Source organism: Seriola dumerili, unplaced genomic scaffold (genome assembly GCF_002260705.1).
Source record: "Seriola dumerili isolate Sdu_G_001 unplaced genomic scaffold, Sdu_1.0 BDQW01000003.1, whole genome shotgun sequence".
In the NCBI taxonomy this organism is placed as follows: Eukaryota; Metazoa; Chordata; class Actinopteri; order Carangiformes; family Carangidae; genus Seriola; species Seriola dumerili.
This window is the reverse complement of record NW_019174258.1, coordinates 5,755,058-5,771,861: the sequence shown is the minus strand read 5'-3', so window position 1 is coordinate 5,771,861 and position 16,804 is coordinate 5,755,058. Positions and strand designations below refer to the sequence as shown.

General features: G+C 41.4%; 1 protein-coding gene across 1 annotated transcript in view; it reads right to left on the bottom strand.

The window, feature by feature from the left end:
• Positions 1-1,152: 1,152 nt before the first annotated feature.
• The window catches only part of LOC111222199 (MAM domain-containing glycosylphosphatidylinositol anchor protein 1-like), a 61,613-nt gene continuing 45,961 nt past the window's right edge, over positions 1,153-16,804 (bottom strand). The window contains exons 13-14 of the mRNA XM_022745824.1: positions 7,295-7,403; positions 1,153-1,931 (exon numbers count right to left, since the gene is read on the bottom strand). Of these exons, the coding sequence (XP_022601545.1) occupies positions 1,846-1,931; positions 7,295-7,403 (195 nt within the window). The 3' untranslated portion in view covers positions 1,153-1,845. The remainder of the gene's footprint in view (positions 1,932-7,294; positions 7,404-16,804) is intronic.

The window sequence follows — 16,804 nt, the reverse complement described above, 5'->3', positions numbered from 1 at the left end:
GTAGCCAGTATCATGTATTTTGGATTAAATGTTTTTTTTTTTTTGCAGACTGAACCGCGATCTTAAATGCAATCATAAACTATTGTATATAGATCTATAGATATGAGTATTGCTTAACTTTAACAATCATATCTATGTGATTATGAAAATTGTTTACACTACAGACATTCAACATTAATTAAACAATGACAGAGAATCTGATATGCAAACCACACTTCACACCTGCCAGATACTGACAGTCTTCTCCATCTTTCATTCACAAGTGTATGGGAAATTCATACATGACATTCATTAACCTGTGGAGAAAGAAGTGCTCTCAACTTATATTCAACTGAACTCCAGGCTATTTCCTGTCCTCCTGTAAAACACCACTTTTTCCTTCTTCCTCATTAGAGACATGTCCAGCTATTTTGTTGTGGTTGATAACTCCAGACATCTGAGTCATGATGTCTAGTGACAGGAAGATTATGAAAAGGGAGCAGAAATATGAAAATTGCATCTATGATCCGTTGGTTTTCCTTCTTTGTCACTCGCAGATGAGACATGTATTTGAGGCAGAGGGTGAGCTGAGAGCCAGACTGTGATGTCATCGAGGAGAACTGAGTGTGTGTGTTCAGTACTGTACTGTTTGTGCGAAGAGAAGTTGAGGTTTCTATCCAGGTGGCTTTGGGTCATCCTCTCATTTCCCTCCACATGCTCAATTCAGGCTCTGGACCACAAAATCATCTTCTCTTCCTCTCATAAATATTAATATAATACTTTATTACCCATTGCCTTTGACCCTTATAACGCCATAAACAAAACAAAACGAGAAAGCAAAATATCAAAAACATTGAGTAGGTCTGACAAATTGCAACATCACATAATAAGTAGAATAAAACCCAAAGGAACAGTAGAGGTTGTATAAACGTTGTGCTTCTTTAATTTCACTTTGTAAAGTCCTCCACTGTCCTAGTTGTGTTTTAGTTTGAACTTTGTTATATTTAATATATATATAGATAAATGTACACGTATAATCCGCACTGAGGTTCGTCTCTTGTGGCAAGCAGAGGGAAAGCAGAGAGGCTACCAGGAGCACCCTTCTTTTTCCCTCTGTTTCTGGTTTGTCCTTTCCTCACCATTCATTTGTTTATCCATTCATTCATTCATCAGTTTTTTTTTTCATCTGTCTCTTTGTCATTCAGTAGCTCCCATGGTCCCAAAGGTTGGGACAGAAGGGAGACCGTTTCTGTAAAAAAAAAAAAAAGAAGGATTTTCCCCACTTTCTCTCTTTTACTTTCTTCCTGGAATCCCTGTTCCCTCGTTTTATTCCCTCAGGTCCTTTGTCATCTTTGGTAGAGTGTCCGACACTTTGGTGTGTCTCGGGAATCGGGTGGAAGGGCCGTCGAGGATTGCGGTTCAAGGGAGCGGAGGTACATGAGAGGGTGCGAGTATGGACGAAGAGGGTTGATGAAGGGCAGGAAAAGGTGACAAAGTGACACACTGACATGGATAACGTGAGTCTAATCAGATCAATGTTGTTAAGTTCATCTGTCGAAGATCATTAAGTATGTTCACCTTAAATATGGTACAAGTGTCAGTTGGCTATACTGAGTGTCTGGGGACGAAATGTTCAAAGAAAGCAGAGGAGGAGAAACTAGACAACGCTTTGTGGCTTTGTTTTACCATCTATCTAAGCAAGATGGATGAAATGGATGCATGAAGGATAGAAAGACGACGAGTGAAGAGGACAGACAGGTAAGTGGAGGGAAGGACAAGGGGAAGGGTGGAGAGAGAAGTACAAGAGCGCGAGTCAGGGCAGTGTCTGTCAGAGCAGACAGGTGAGGGTGTTGTGGGGAGTGCTCATCATCTGTAGAGTAGCGACAGGAAGCAGGAGAGGCCAAAGGTCAGCCAGCTGGCCAGTGGGAGTGAGTGTGATCCACCGATCAGAACTGTGGAAGCCAAAAAGAAAGCACAGATTCTTTATTAGTTTATACATGAAAGTAACAGTCGGCCAGCTTGTGGTATATCAGGTATTAAAGCAAAACTCCAAAAGGCACCAGTCCTAGTGATTAAGGCACCTGAAGATGAACTCTCCACACGCCTATTTTTGTATTACTTGCCTATAATTAGAGGCACGCTGTGCAATCATGAGGGCTGTTTACATTCCAACCATCACATGTCAATTAGTCCTTACTCATAATTCATTCTTGTATAAGGTGAGCTTTCATCGCTTGCTTATATTTTACATGTGCAATGGTTGATTTTGTTTTACCAGTGGCCATCACAACAAAATTCAAACAGGTTCAAGTTCGAGTATTATTTTATAAAGAACAGGCGAAACTTGACATTACATGAACCGCAGGCTAAGTAGATAACTGTGCATGCATATATTCATTTCTTTGGCCAAAGGCTGTCTTTAAGCCTGAGGCTGAGTGCACAGGCATGTGTAGTGAAAAAAGCCCTGTTGTGTCACAGAGTTTAGAGCTTTCTACTGCCTACCATCATGTGAACAACACCAACCCATGTTATCAATGTCAAACACAGGAAGGAGGTTGTAGAAAAATGCATCTGAAAGGATGGAGAGAGAGAGAGACTGAACCAAGAATGAGGGGGTGGATGAGTAAACAAGTAGGAGGAACAGAGAGATTCAGCGCTGATATCCCACACATTATTATGACAGCTTTGAGATTTTAATGAGTAAAATAAGTTACAAATGATGTTATCATCAGTAGGCTAATATATGATGGGTTGTCTTTCTTGATTTTCTTTCCTGCTGGTTGTTAGTGTTTCTGCACAGTGAGATGATATAGCACACACATCTTTTATGTGGTCATTTCATTGTTCAGAGCCCAACAGTTGCATAGATGAAATTCCCTCAGGCTTCCTTTTTATTCTTCTTGTGTACAAAAACACACTCATTCTCCTCTTTTATATACATACAACCTATGCTCTCTTACACAAATACAGCGACAAATTACACATGCAAGCCGCTCAAGGACAGTTTCATAAATAAAAAGAAGGTATTGTATTAAAAAGATCAATATGATTTCATATCAAGGGTCCATCCTCCAGGCAGAAAATCAATATTTATAATAAAGCTTTGATCCATAAATGTAGACCCCCCCCCCCCCCCCCCCCCCCCCCCCCCCCCCACACACACACACACACTCACACATACACTCCCCTTCCTACAGTTTGCAAGTGACAGATTGAAATGGAACATGGCATTTTGCATCTTTCTGTCCGTCTGTCTCTTTCTATCTTTCCTTTAACCCATCCTACCCCTGCTCTCTCTCTCTCTCTCTCTCTCTCTCTCTCTTTCTCTTTCTCTTTCTCTTTTGCATTCTTTCATGCTCTCTACACACAGTCTTGCAAAGGAGCAGGGAAGTCTATTTCAAGTGACTGTGCCGCAGTGATACCGGTTTCTATAGATCATACATCTGTCTGTTCTGTCATGGAATTAAATTGGAGTTAAAAAGATAATGAATTACTATGGACATTGTGTGCGTGTGTGTGTGTGTGTGTGTTTGTGTGTGTGTGTGTGTGTGTATCACTCTACAGGCAGTGCACATGGTCATTTCAATCCACTCACATAAATTAGAGCATTTACATCTGCTTCTTTGTGAGCTAAACAGAATGAAATTTTGTTTAGCTCACAATAATCTATCAAAAACCAAAAAAAAGTTCATGTCACAGTATAGTCAAACATTTAAAATTCTGACGCAAACTGTCCATGTTAACATCACATCTGCTAAGATACTTCCTGTCTTAAATTTGAGCTGTTTATGTGTAAATATTATTCCTGGGATTACAGCTTCACCCATTTAGAAAGTTCCCAGAGCATGATGTGGGGGGGGGGGGGGGGCAAATTGATAGAAGAGCAATAAAGAAAAAAGAGAATTCAGTTTAAGAGTAAACCAGTCAGAGACAAGCTCACCTTCCACCACCTCTTCTCTCCTCCTTCAAACACTTTCAACTGAGCTGGGCACAGCTCTGCAATTTATGTAGGTGGAGTTGCACCATATGTGTCACAGGCAATCATCCTTCATTTGTGGAGAACCGCAGGATAATAGTCCCCTGTGCATGCACATAGTTAACCTGAAATAAATGTGTGTGCATGTATGTGTGTAAGAAGGCTTATGCTACAGTTGTCACATGTGTGTGAGTCTGTGAGTATATGTGCATCCCTGCATATGTGTATGTCCAAACAAATATAATACGTCTCCACTGAAAACACCTCTGGGTGGATGCAGATGTATGTGTGTCAGTTACTCTGTATGCAGTGTGTGTGCGCGTGTGTGAGACACAGATGTGATGTATCAGTTGGGTGATGCTAGCTCACATACTGTCCCACCACATCCATATGAGATGTAGGGAGCAGCAAGTTCTCACCGGAGGAGTGTACTCTGGCTCAGACACATCCTGAATCTCTCTCTCTCTCTGTCTCTCTCTCTCTCACACACACACACACACACACCACACACACACACACACACACCACACACACACACACACACACCACACACACACACACACACACCACACACACACACACACACACCACACACACACACACACACACCACACACACACACACACACACCACACACACACACACACACACCACACACACACACACACACACAGTCATAATAGTTTGCTGATCAAACCTGCTATTGCTTTTATGTGCTGATTTGTACTTGTGCATTGAAAATCACTATCTCACTCGCCTCATCCATCTAAACTTGCACTGCCACACTGCCACTGTGTTCTGGAGATGCTGGTAAACACCTACTTATATGAAGATCGTCATGCCCAAGAACTTTGGATTGGACCCAGATGAACCTGGCACAAAATTACTTGCTAATAAATCCTGTGTGTTTTGTATTAACTGTACCTGAAGGTATGCTCTAACTGATTTTGCATGTTCCTCTAAGTCACATTCCTTTTCAATTAATTATACATAAACACGAGTTGAGTTTAGTCCTCCTCTCATCCTCATTTTACCTCGCCAACTCCACTCAAGACAGATGCATTTGTGTTTCTTACAGTGGCAAGGACTCTTTAGTTGCCTGCCTGATAATTACCCATCTGTCTGCGCTGTACATCTCTGCCTGCACAAAACCTGCAGGACACAAAAGCACACACACACACACACACACACACACACACACACACACACACACACACACACACACACACAAACACACACACAGTCAGAGAGCTGAAGAGCTTTCCTTCTTCCTGTTTACACTTTCATTCATTATTCACTTCATCCGCCAGTGTCTTTACATGCACATATGTGTGAGATTGCAACACATCCAAGCACACACTCACAAACACACTCATACACATGCGTCTCATTTTGGTAAGTGCGGGTTGTTAATGATTCACGTTCTCATCTTTGCGCTTTTGTGTTGTTTCCATGGCTCCAATGTTGTCCTTGTAGCACGGCATACAGCAGTAAATGTGAACAAAACCATGTTCTCACCACATGTTGCTCCATAGAATCTCATCATACTACAAGAACTTGCAGCAGTAAGGTCCCTGCTCTGTTGTTCTACCTTTAGGATTTTTCCTTTTTTCACCATTAGAGGGTTTTTCAGGGAGCTTTTCCTCATTTGAATTCAGAGTCTAAGGATAGAGCCTGTCATATGCTGCACTGACCATAAAGCCATTTGAGGCAAATTTGGGATTTGTTTGACTATATACACAAAACTGACTCAAACTCAAATTGCACTTCAAAACAGTGGACAAATTATGTTACAAACTACATAATTTTTCAAATGTTGTGATACTTTTTAAGTAAAAGTGAGTCTATTATGTTGATCCACATATGTGATTCTCATTCAGTCACAGTTTCAAAGTGATGGCAGTGTCAAATAAGATACGGTGCCAACTAGCTGTTGTGCATATCAGTAGACAGAGAGAACACAATGAAGGCTATGATTAGAGTTTACTGATGTTTATATCCATGTGTGTGTGTATTTGTATGCACATCTTGGCTGGCAGAGGGCAGCTCTTACTCTACCTAAGGCAGGTTTTAGTCACATTTTCTCTTTCTTCTTTTGGTTCAGGGACCAATCGCTCTCTCTCTCCAACTCTTCCCCTCTCTCTCTCTCTCTCTCTCTCTCTTTCTTACCCCTGCACACACACACACAAACACACCACAACACACACACCATCACCAGCACACACACACACACATCATACACACACACACACAAACACACACACACACACACACACACCTTCACTCACTCTCTGACCTTTTCTGTCTCTTGTCTCTTCTCCACACCCATACCCTCTAGGCTATTTGAGTCTCTCTCCACACGCTGACATGGACATGCAATCATACACTGAAACTCACTGTTTTGTCTTTCTGGTTTCACCCTTATAGAGAAGTGGACCCTCACGAACAGTATTCAGAAGTAACAAATTAGTAATCTGGTATTCTATTCACGGGCTGACAGCTTGGTTTGACTTGTCCTGCAAGTTGCCGTGAGTGTAAAGAAATCATGATCAGTTTATGGAGCGAAAACAACTTTCCCTGTTGGATCCAGCTGTGTTTCTCTATCTCTCACTGTGCAGATATTGCTGTGTTGCACATTCCACTTCACTCATGATCTTTTTTTTCTCTAAATCCTTATCATCGCACACTTCCTCTCTGTCCTCTCTCTCCCCCCTCTCTAAAGGGTAAATAACAAGCTTTTAAGGATGAAGAGCAGTGTGCAGAGGTATACAGATAATGAAGGGTTGGTTGCTAATATGGAACAGAAGGTGAGAAGAAATAATTAAGGTGGGTGTGGAGGAGGCAGTGGGGTTGTCGCGTGGAAAGTTAGAGGATGACAAGATAAAGGGTAAATAAAACGATGGAGGTGAGCCTTCCAGTTCGCCCCCATGCTAGTGGTGTCCAGTTGTGTACAGCCCCCACACTGACAACATTTTTCTCTCATATTTCCACACTTCCAAAACACTTGAGAAGACATTTAGTTCGTTTTCTCTTGTTCCTTTGAAATCCTGTCTACAGTAATTCCCTTCTCTGCTGCCCTTCAATTCATTTCTTTTCTGCTGAAATCAATTCATTTCAGCTCAGTTTAAGTCTGTTTCTTGGCAAAGCGCTTTACTGTCATGTCTTCTGAAAACAACAAAGCTATCAACATTTTTAGACCTTTAAGAATTATATTGCCTTCCTTAATTCAGTTCTCTTGAACGTAGACAGACAATGAGTGGGGTGGAAACAGTTAATCCCAGATGATTCTTTGTGTTTACATCTCTCCACTCAAAAAAAAGTCTATCTTACCTGTCTTACCTGCGCTGGCTACAGTGTTCTCCTGTTTGCACTTCCCTAAGGTGATGGACACGTCGTCAATGGCAATATCCCCTTCGAAACCCGAGCCTCGAACTCCTTCAAACACAATCTGTTCAGGGAAGAGACAAAAACACAGATGGATGCTGGGTGAGTACATCTGACAATATCTAAACATTACGATGAAACATTAGCACTAATCCTTCAGTATTGCAGATATAGAAGCATTAATGTGTCCTTATCCCATAATAATTTGTGGACCCCGCAACAACAAAATTAAACAGGAGACCGATCTGAAAACTTTCCAGACAACGTCTCCATTTTAGCCACCAGCCATCTGGTTTTGACTGACAGCCTAATTACCGTGGTGTACCAAGGCACCAAAAGCCCATTGCACCCAGCTAATCAAAAACCAAGTGTATTCTGTCTGGAATATCAGGAGGGAAAAAGCAAACAAACAAGAAAACATTGTTGCTCCACAATAACAACGAAAGCAACACTGTAGCCGTTATTTGCTATACTGCAGACATTGGTACTTTATAATGTTTAATTTCAAATATGACAGTCCAGGTGCTTGCTGTGTAAATCCTATAGTAATCATGGCTTATTTGATCTGTTTAGGTGGTTTCTAGAGACTAGTAGTGCGTTGGCACATACACATAAATATATTTTCTATTACAACTGCCAACTAGCCTTTGAGCAAGGCACTTTACGCTTAGGCTTTTCCAACAGAGCAGGGAGAGTAGCAGGTGAGGCTGATGGAAAAACAACTGCCTGCATTCTACCTGTAAACCATTTCTTTGTACGTACAGAGCGAACAGGTGCATACATCGAGTGGTAAATATGCATGACTGGCCTCACTTTAGAAACCCAGCACAGAGTATTTAACCTAAGAAACAGGCAGAGCAAGGTTGCCATCAATTTGTGTGTAAATATATCAAGCCGCAGCCAGGGTGGATTCAATTAACCCAAAGAAAAGCCTGCCCCGACCCCATATATGGTCTAAGTAAATGAAAGGTGGAGAATGGCGGAGCAAACACCACAGTAACCATCTCTCACTGCCCAGGCATTCCATTACCTGCGTTTTAATCTGCAAGCGTTGTGCTGTTAGCTCCTAACAGCTGTGTCAGTTTGAAGTATCAAAGAGAAATTCATGGGGCAGATACCAATAACCCATTTATTGCCATAGACAAGGAGCAGCATGACTGTGTGCATGTGAAGTAATTTCTCCATTTCACCTCAGCAGTGTAATCATGAAAAGTTCAAGTTCAAGGTGAATAAAGAAACTTAGTGGAAAATGATAATTCTGTAAATCTCCCTCACCTCTGTCTCAGTTACTGTGCTCCTGCTGGAGAATCGCTCAACATTTCTTACCGTGATTCACTTAAGCTTAAGTCAGCTGATCCCAGTACTGCCCAGCATGTCAGCACACGCTAACTTGTGCATATACAGCTCGCCCGAACCATTTTTCTCTCTCCGTGTCTCACTCTCTCCTTCCCTCCAATTCAGCAACATTCAGAGAGGGGAGGGAAACATAAGAGCAGTACCACCTCTTTCCCACTTGCTTTCTAACTTAGTCCCCGAAGGAGAAATCTTCTCTGAAGGAATAAATAAAATAATTAAGAGAACCTTGAAGCTGACTGGATGGTGTGGAGGGAGTAGGAAGATAAGTGCAGCAGCAGCACAGGCTGGATGGGTTTTTTCCCTCGTTTTTTAAAAGGGTTATTAGATTTTCTTAGGCAGAGGGAAGATGTGAATGAAATTCAGGGACGGTAGAGAGTAATTGGTCAAAAGGACATTCTCATCTAAAACATACAATGCTGTTTATTCACCGTGTGCCTATGGTTACCATTTTCTTTCATTTATGGGCTTTCTTCCTTAAATTATATTCTTTAATAGAACCAGCCCAGCACACAATACGATCCCTACAGCCAACAACAAACACACATGCATACAAACACACCTGCACTGACACTGGAGTTTTTTGCACGCTTGCCCCTGTACACCTGCGAGCATGAGACACCAGATTGTTGTATAATTAGAGATGATGAGAAAAATAATTGGGAGAGGGAAGCCCAGAGAAACACTGGCCTTGACACAGTACACAGAACAACAGCACAAACAGCCATCTCCTTTAAGTTACATAACAACGCAATCATATTCTCTAAGATTATCAAACAGAATTGCACGGCACAAAGCAATGCAATATCCTGCTTTGCAGCAGAGGATGGCAAAAAAAAAAAAAATGATTTCATGTGTTTATTTTTCTGGAAAAGGCTCAGGGAAACAGGCCTGTGCCCTTTCACTTAATGTTCACTGCTGACAGATCGAGCTGAAGTGTGACCTGCCTGTGCCGACAGTTCCTCACACTTAAACATCACTGCTGGGCACTGTGCTGAAGCGTATACACAAGTTTATCTCAAGAGTTTCTCAACCTTGGGTGTGGCAAGGTTGCTTGATATAAAGTCATTTAACATTTTCAGACAAGATTTCCATCATTCATATTCGTCAGATATATTTTTAATGAAAAAAAAATTAAGTATACAGGATGCAATATTCAATTATTAGGATTATATATATTATAAACGATCTGCGCACTTAAAAGTAGATTACCAACGAACGCCTTTCTAAAACTCTCACGGCAACAGGGACAGGTCTGTAAGTGGTGGGGTCACAGGATTGTGGGAAGTAAAAATAGGGTCATGGGCTACTAAAGGCTCATATTATATCTAATGTGTCTGATATTTAACTTTGACATTTACCAAATACTTAAAAACCATCACACTGTTTTGGAAAGGTAGACTTCAAAGTCTCTTCTTCAAAATCACGTGTAAAATTCTCTCAATTCCCAGTTCCTGTCATATGAGAGCGTGTGTGTGAGGAAGCCAAAGTGAGATAGACAGCTCGTGTGTGTGTGTGTGTGTGTGTGTGTGTGAGAGACTGTAGGATCAAAGGGTGTACAGTAAAGTGTCAGGTTGGAGTTGTGAATGTGTCGTTTTGTCAAGCCTTGTAACCTTTTAATGTTCCCATTGATGTGCTGTCCACATACCAGAGGGGACACAGCCGCGAGAGAGCGTAAGAGAGAGAGAGAGAGAGAGAGAGAGAGAGAGAGAGAGAGCTTTGAAATACCAGTGCAGAAGAGACTTACTGCAGTGTGAGGCAGGCAAATGTGGGTTGGCCTGGTTTCCAACAAGCCCCCCAGGTACCAAACACTGCGAGGAACACAGATGGCCTCTGGGTAATCCACAGAGGAGAGAGAGGGGACACAAATAATCTACTACAACATGTTACCTCTTTTTTTTCTTTTCTTTTTTTCCTTTTTTTTTGGGAACTCCATTGATTTCATGATCTCAATGAACAACCAGTATCAAGGCCAATAATCACTCTGATAATTAGAGATTTTAGACATGAACGTGATTGGCTTGCTCGCAAAAGAAGACAGATGGTGGTTCATAACAACAATAGAAATTACCACAGATACTGATTGACAATGTAATAGTGGAGAGACTTTTAGGAATGTGAATGGAAAACTCAAAAAAATGATTTCTGTTTCCCTGAAGATGCAATGAATCCAAATCAAGAGCAGAAAAGCTCATAAAGAGGGTGTTCACATTTCATGAATTTACGACTGGAATATACACAGATGTTAATAATCATAGCCAGCAGGCAGTAAACAATTTAAATTCTAATGCTTCCTTATCGGTTGGCTCTACCCCTGTTTACAATAACAGCCTTGTATTAATGCAAGCCACTGGCTGGGCTACAGCTCCTGTTTTAGAAAGGCAGGAAGGATAGCTGTTCTCAAAGACATCATTACTTTTGTTGGACGGAGCACAAAGAGAGGGGAAATGCTGAGCCGAGTGGCAGTACCTCAAAGACCTTCAGTGTATGCAGTCAGCGAGCTGTGCACAGGACTAGAAAGTTTGTGTTCTCTGTGGACATGCTCTCAACATGAAGCACAAATCAAACAAGTGTCAATATGCACTCACTCCTGCAGTCCGTGGAACGAAATAACATCTAATCCAAAAACCGATCCCCCGGGAATTCAGCTGATTCGAAAATCATATGAATGCTGCTCAAAGGGGAAATTTGAAACAACAGATAATGGACACGGCAAGACTATAGCTGTTTATTTTTCTTGGGAGTTTGGGTTAATGGTTTTCTTCAACTGCAGAGAAATAGAATCAGTATAAAACAGCAAAGCAACAGCCACAGACAGAGCATCCGCTCTATACACAACATTACCTGGACCTTAATTAAACTGGGTTTGCACATTAACCAGCTTTGGTACACAGGTCATTGAAGTGGGAAATTAATGTTGATATTACTGCCATTCAAAATGAACCCAACATCCAAACTTCTCTGAAAAAGATCAAGAAAGACTGACAGTAAGACAGGGACACATCGAGCATGTAGGGAGGCTGAAAATGAAACTTAAAGGGTCACTCTACCAGTTTTACGTATAGTTAAATAGAGAACTATTCAAGCTGTGAAAACTTAAATAATATCTTCTGTGGCTCTGGAGGAGCTCTGTCAAGTCAATCAGGGTTATGTGGGTTATGCAGAATGTTTACTGTACAAACTAGATTAATTTTGGCCATTCCTCTTTGTGTATTGCAAATACCTCAAGTCAAAGGATGTGCAATACTAAATCTTAGTATGCATTAAACTTAATGTTATTGTAATGTAATTCTACATAATATATGATTTAAATGTGTGTCACACTGCAGCTGCAGACTGGAATCCCTGTGGGAGATGGCGACCAGTGATTAACCTGCGATAGCGGTCTCAAATGAATGGGTTCAAATGCAGGTTGAACGTGAGCTCATCAGACCAATAATACACGCACCTCTTCTGTTTCGACGAGGCATAAATAATTCACTGTGACAAAACAATTTAAACAAACCACTTGTGACTAATCCTAAACGCTTGTCAACAGCCTGACTCCACTGTCTAAGAATTCATGCAATGAATCATGCACACTGGATACTGTTTGGACTCTGCATAGCATCGACACTGTTTGGTTACTGTTTATTTGCCAAAGGTGGCGAGTCTTTGCATCATACTGTAAAACAGCAACCCAACCCTTTTGTTTCCAGCAGCCAAAACACAATGATCTCCTCCCTCCTCTCTTCCTGTCTTCTCAGTCACGACGTATCCTTTCCGGAATCATCACACTCCCATCATGTTACCATTTTCCAGACAAAGTTGTGAATGCAGCATGGTTAAAGAGTTACAAGTGTTGGTGACCTGCTGTTGTGCAGTCAAATTCTGCATTTTATAATGCTAAGAAATCTCCTTTCTTCCTTCATTGCTGTTCCTCATTTGTAGTATTTTCTGCAACTAAGCAACCGAATTCAGAGTAAACACTTTGTTTCCTCTTTACATCGCAGAGATTATTTCTGAGGAGCTAAAACGTATCGTCATCGTTTCCAAAAGTCTTTGTTTCTGCCTGAGCAGACTAAAACTTAACGCTGGAGTTTTCAAACTAAAACGCTCGTCTGGACTGAAATCATTCTGGGGGGGGGGGGGGGGGGGGGGGTTTGATCGTTTTAGATCGTATTAGTGTGAACTACTAGTGTGGCTACTGGAGCCATAGCAGTCGGCAAAATAAATGTAAGAGAGCCATTCTTTACAATTCCAACTTCTTTCCGAAAAAAAAAAAAGTTAAATGGAAAAACACAACAGCAGTTGTGTCAGGTAATTGTCAACAACAGGCAGCTCAATCATTATTATTGATTGCAAGGAAACCGGCACTCCCTAGAGACTTAGAGAGATAGATCGAGAAAATGAGAGACAGAAGAGACCGGGGAAAGACGGGGCAGCTGGAGTAACAAGAGCAGCAGAGGGTGGTGGTGGGAGAGACGGCGATAGCTGAAAGAAAGTAGGAAGAACAGGCCAAGAGAGAAAACTCGAGAGAGACAGACAGGTATGGAGTAGAGAAATGGTGTTCACCATTGGTATTTCATTTCATCAGGCCACTGGGGAGTGCGATACATAACAGAAAGTAGTAAGAAGAGAGGAAATGTGAGAGAGGAGGTGAGCGAGAGTAACAAAGTATGTTTAGCAGCTCAGCTCCTCTGGCTGGTGCTGGGATCAAGGCTGCATGCTCTCTCCATTATTTAACAACCCTATTTGTTACCTAGTGGTTTGTGTGGTGGGTAAGTGAGTGTGTGTGTGTTTTAAAGAGCGCAAACTGAAAAACTGAAATATCTTCAAGTTATTAGTTATTAAGTTATTGTAAAGGTTATAAACTATGTGGTTTTCAGCTGTTTGCTGTCGTTACAGGATGGTACAGGTTGTCCCTCCAACCGGACTACAGCGGCTGATTTCACTAATTATCACGCGTTCACTCAGAGACAGAACTTGTGATAACCTGCACACTATTGATCCTCACTGGAACATGGCTGAGAACTCCTACAGTACTTGATGCGTTCGACATGATGGACTGGACAAACGTTTGCATGAACAAATCGAGTGAAGGAAGGCCGTACTGAATGGAGGACAATGCACACTGGACAAACAGACATGCAGACATGAGAAAGACTACGCAAGTCATATATGCGTCATATATGAGACAATCTTCAGTTGACAAGGAGACAACTCCTCTCTTGCACGCACCCTTTCTCGTTCATCCACCCAACCTCACCTGCCTTTGCCTGAGTTAAGATACAAATGGGAGGATGAATACAGTAAAGTTGCATTACATGCTGTATTGCTGACACATGCGCATCTCATTCTCTCTTACTTACACGTCCAGTTTATCCGTCTCTAAAACACCCCCTGTTTCGCTCACATACACATATACACAGTTCTGACTGTTGTCTTCTTCGTGACTGTTTAATTCTTATTCAGCAGGTTATGCTTGTCAGGACCAGTTGAGCTGGCTGCTTTAACACAGCACAGACAATGTGTGGAAAGACAGAGGCTCTATCTTCTGGCCGCCTCTCCTGTCACAACGTGCATATACTGTATATTGTATGTTTGTTGTGTGTGAGTGGTGACTCTGCATTTGTTTTCATGTGTCACTTATGTGAACATATGTCTCTGTGCTGTTTAGAGTGGCCAGACCCTGTTTCTGTTTCTACCTTCAGACCCTTGATTCTTTATCTGCTGCGCATTCCTCCAATCTGGCCCCTAACATGCATTTTACCTTTTCACTGACCCTGAACCTCAATTGTAATACAGTCCCCCATTTCCCATCCCCACCATTCCTCACATACTGTCTAACACATACAAATATAAAGTGAAACACTTCAGGCTGTGTTGGAGTTGGGGTGTAAATAAATGCACTTTTTTTTTTTAAACACTTAAGTGATAAAGGATAAATTCTACCTGATTAAATCCTGTTGTGTGTCTTGATTTAAATCCCTTCAGAATGAGATTGTTGTTATATTACAGTATGTCAGTAATTGAAGAGTTTAATGTTTTTTGGCATGCACCCCTCTTTTAACATCACTATGGTGGCTAATAAGATGAGATAACATGATAACATGAGAAAAAAAAATATTTTGGTGGATTGGATGCAATTTTGTTTAAAGGTAGTTTTCTTATTTTACGGCAAACACATCAAAGTCTGATTAATTCTGACTTTGCTTCAACAACTGAAAACAGTATAAACTTAACTAAAATGACCTGGACTTGATCTTATAGTGTTTGTCCGAGAACGGGAAAAAGATTTATGAGTTTTGAGAAAAAGATGACACATGACATGATGGACCTGTTAGCTTCGTCTGCAACAAGGTGTACTGAACTAATGAAGGCTGGCCAGAAAGTGTGACTGGCTAAGAGATCACACCCAATTAGCCGCACGTGTAGAAGAACAAATGGGTCCTATACTGTATATTGTATGCATTTGTGCATGAGCTTCAAATTTTGCAAATACAATAAAGTCTTTACTGCTAAGATCACAGAGGTGCCCTTAAATCATATTGTATGCCCACTGTTTCAGACTTAATTTTCCCTTTAATGCTGAAAGAAACAAGGTGTTGCAGAGGAATAGTTAATGAAGAGCAAATGCAGCTCGCAGCTAAGGCCTTCAGCCCACATTCATCATGGATTCAATTTCCCCTATGCACGTACAGAGTATCTGGAATCATTACAACACAACTAGCAGGCATCCCCTGCTCATAAATAACCCTGTTAATTGACCTGTCATAGCTAATTGCTGCAGGGGATAGGAGACTGGTATGTGTGTGTGTGTGTGTGTGTTTTTAAAAAAAGAGTTTGTCTTTATGTGCGCATGTGTCTGTATCTAACACAGTGTTTATGCATGTGATTTGGTTTGTGTGTGAAGATAACACAGACAGATAGATACATATAGAAGTAATGTGTGTGTAGGTGAATGTATGAACAGTGGGATGGTTGAAGACTCTCTTTCCTGAGTCTGTTGATTTTAGAGGCAGTAGTCATTAGCCTTGAGACATGAGGGTGTGAAATGGACCAGGGCAAGAATCGACCCAACTGGTCCGTCTGTCCCACCACTGTGCCAGAGAGAAGATGCGCAGAGGGGGAAAAAAAATAAAATCAAGAAAGACTGAAAAACACACAAAGGAAGTTTGACGCATGCAAAACAAAACCGTCATCTTTTTCTGCCCTCTCCCTCTGCTCGGTTGTAAACTTCCTGACACACATGCACACGCACTCACAAATTGACACGCAGAGATCGAGAAAGGCTGGGGAAATGAGTGAGAGAGGAAGCATCATGTCCAGTCAGAAAGGAGGACTGAGTCATCTAGTTTACTCGGCCACATCCCAGCAGGGAAGAGCTAACTGCAAGCGAAGCTGCCAAAGAGCTGATGGGACCTCAATGATGTGTCAACAGACAGTGCTCAAACACAGGAACATAACAGAGGACTGTTATGTCTCCCAGACTATTTCTTCCACTATTGACTGAATGTGTTCGGTAAACTTAAACTTTAAACTTCAGGGGAATGTAGGCAATGGGAAATGATTGTACAGCTCAAACTAGGAAAGGCTATACCCCTTGAGCTTAACTTGAGCTTGGTCAGAATTTTAGATATGAGAAATAGTTCACATCAATTCAAAGTTAGTTTCAACAGAAGAGACATTGGTAGGTAAATGTCCACATAAAAGCAAATCACATATGGCAGGCTGGGAACTGGCCTAGGTGTAAGCCTCAAGTATCCTCTAGTTCAGTGGTTCTCAAACGGCTTAGCTTCATTTTCCTGAATCATTAAGTCACAACCCACATTTTTGAACCAATTTATCTCACGAAAAATAGTGCAGTATTACATAATGCTTTCATGCACTGTTAAAAACATGAAATGAAGGAAACAAAGTGCAACAAAAGTGCAACTAGGGCTAAAAACCCAATAAAATAAAAACGCAGACTTATCTTGAATTAGAGGCGTATCATTTTTGATGACTTCATGCTTTCATGAGGCAGCACTTCGCTGCACACAGCACAGAGAGGTTCTGGTCCCTCTCTTTTGCCCTCAATGAAAGAAACCCAATATTTAATGGAGTCAGTGATGTACTTTCGTTTTGCAA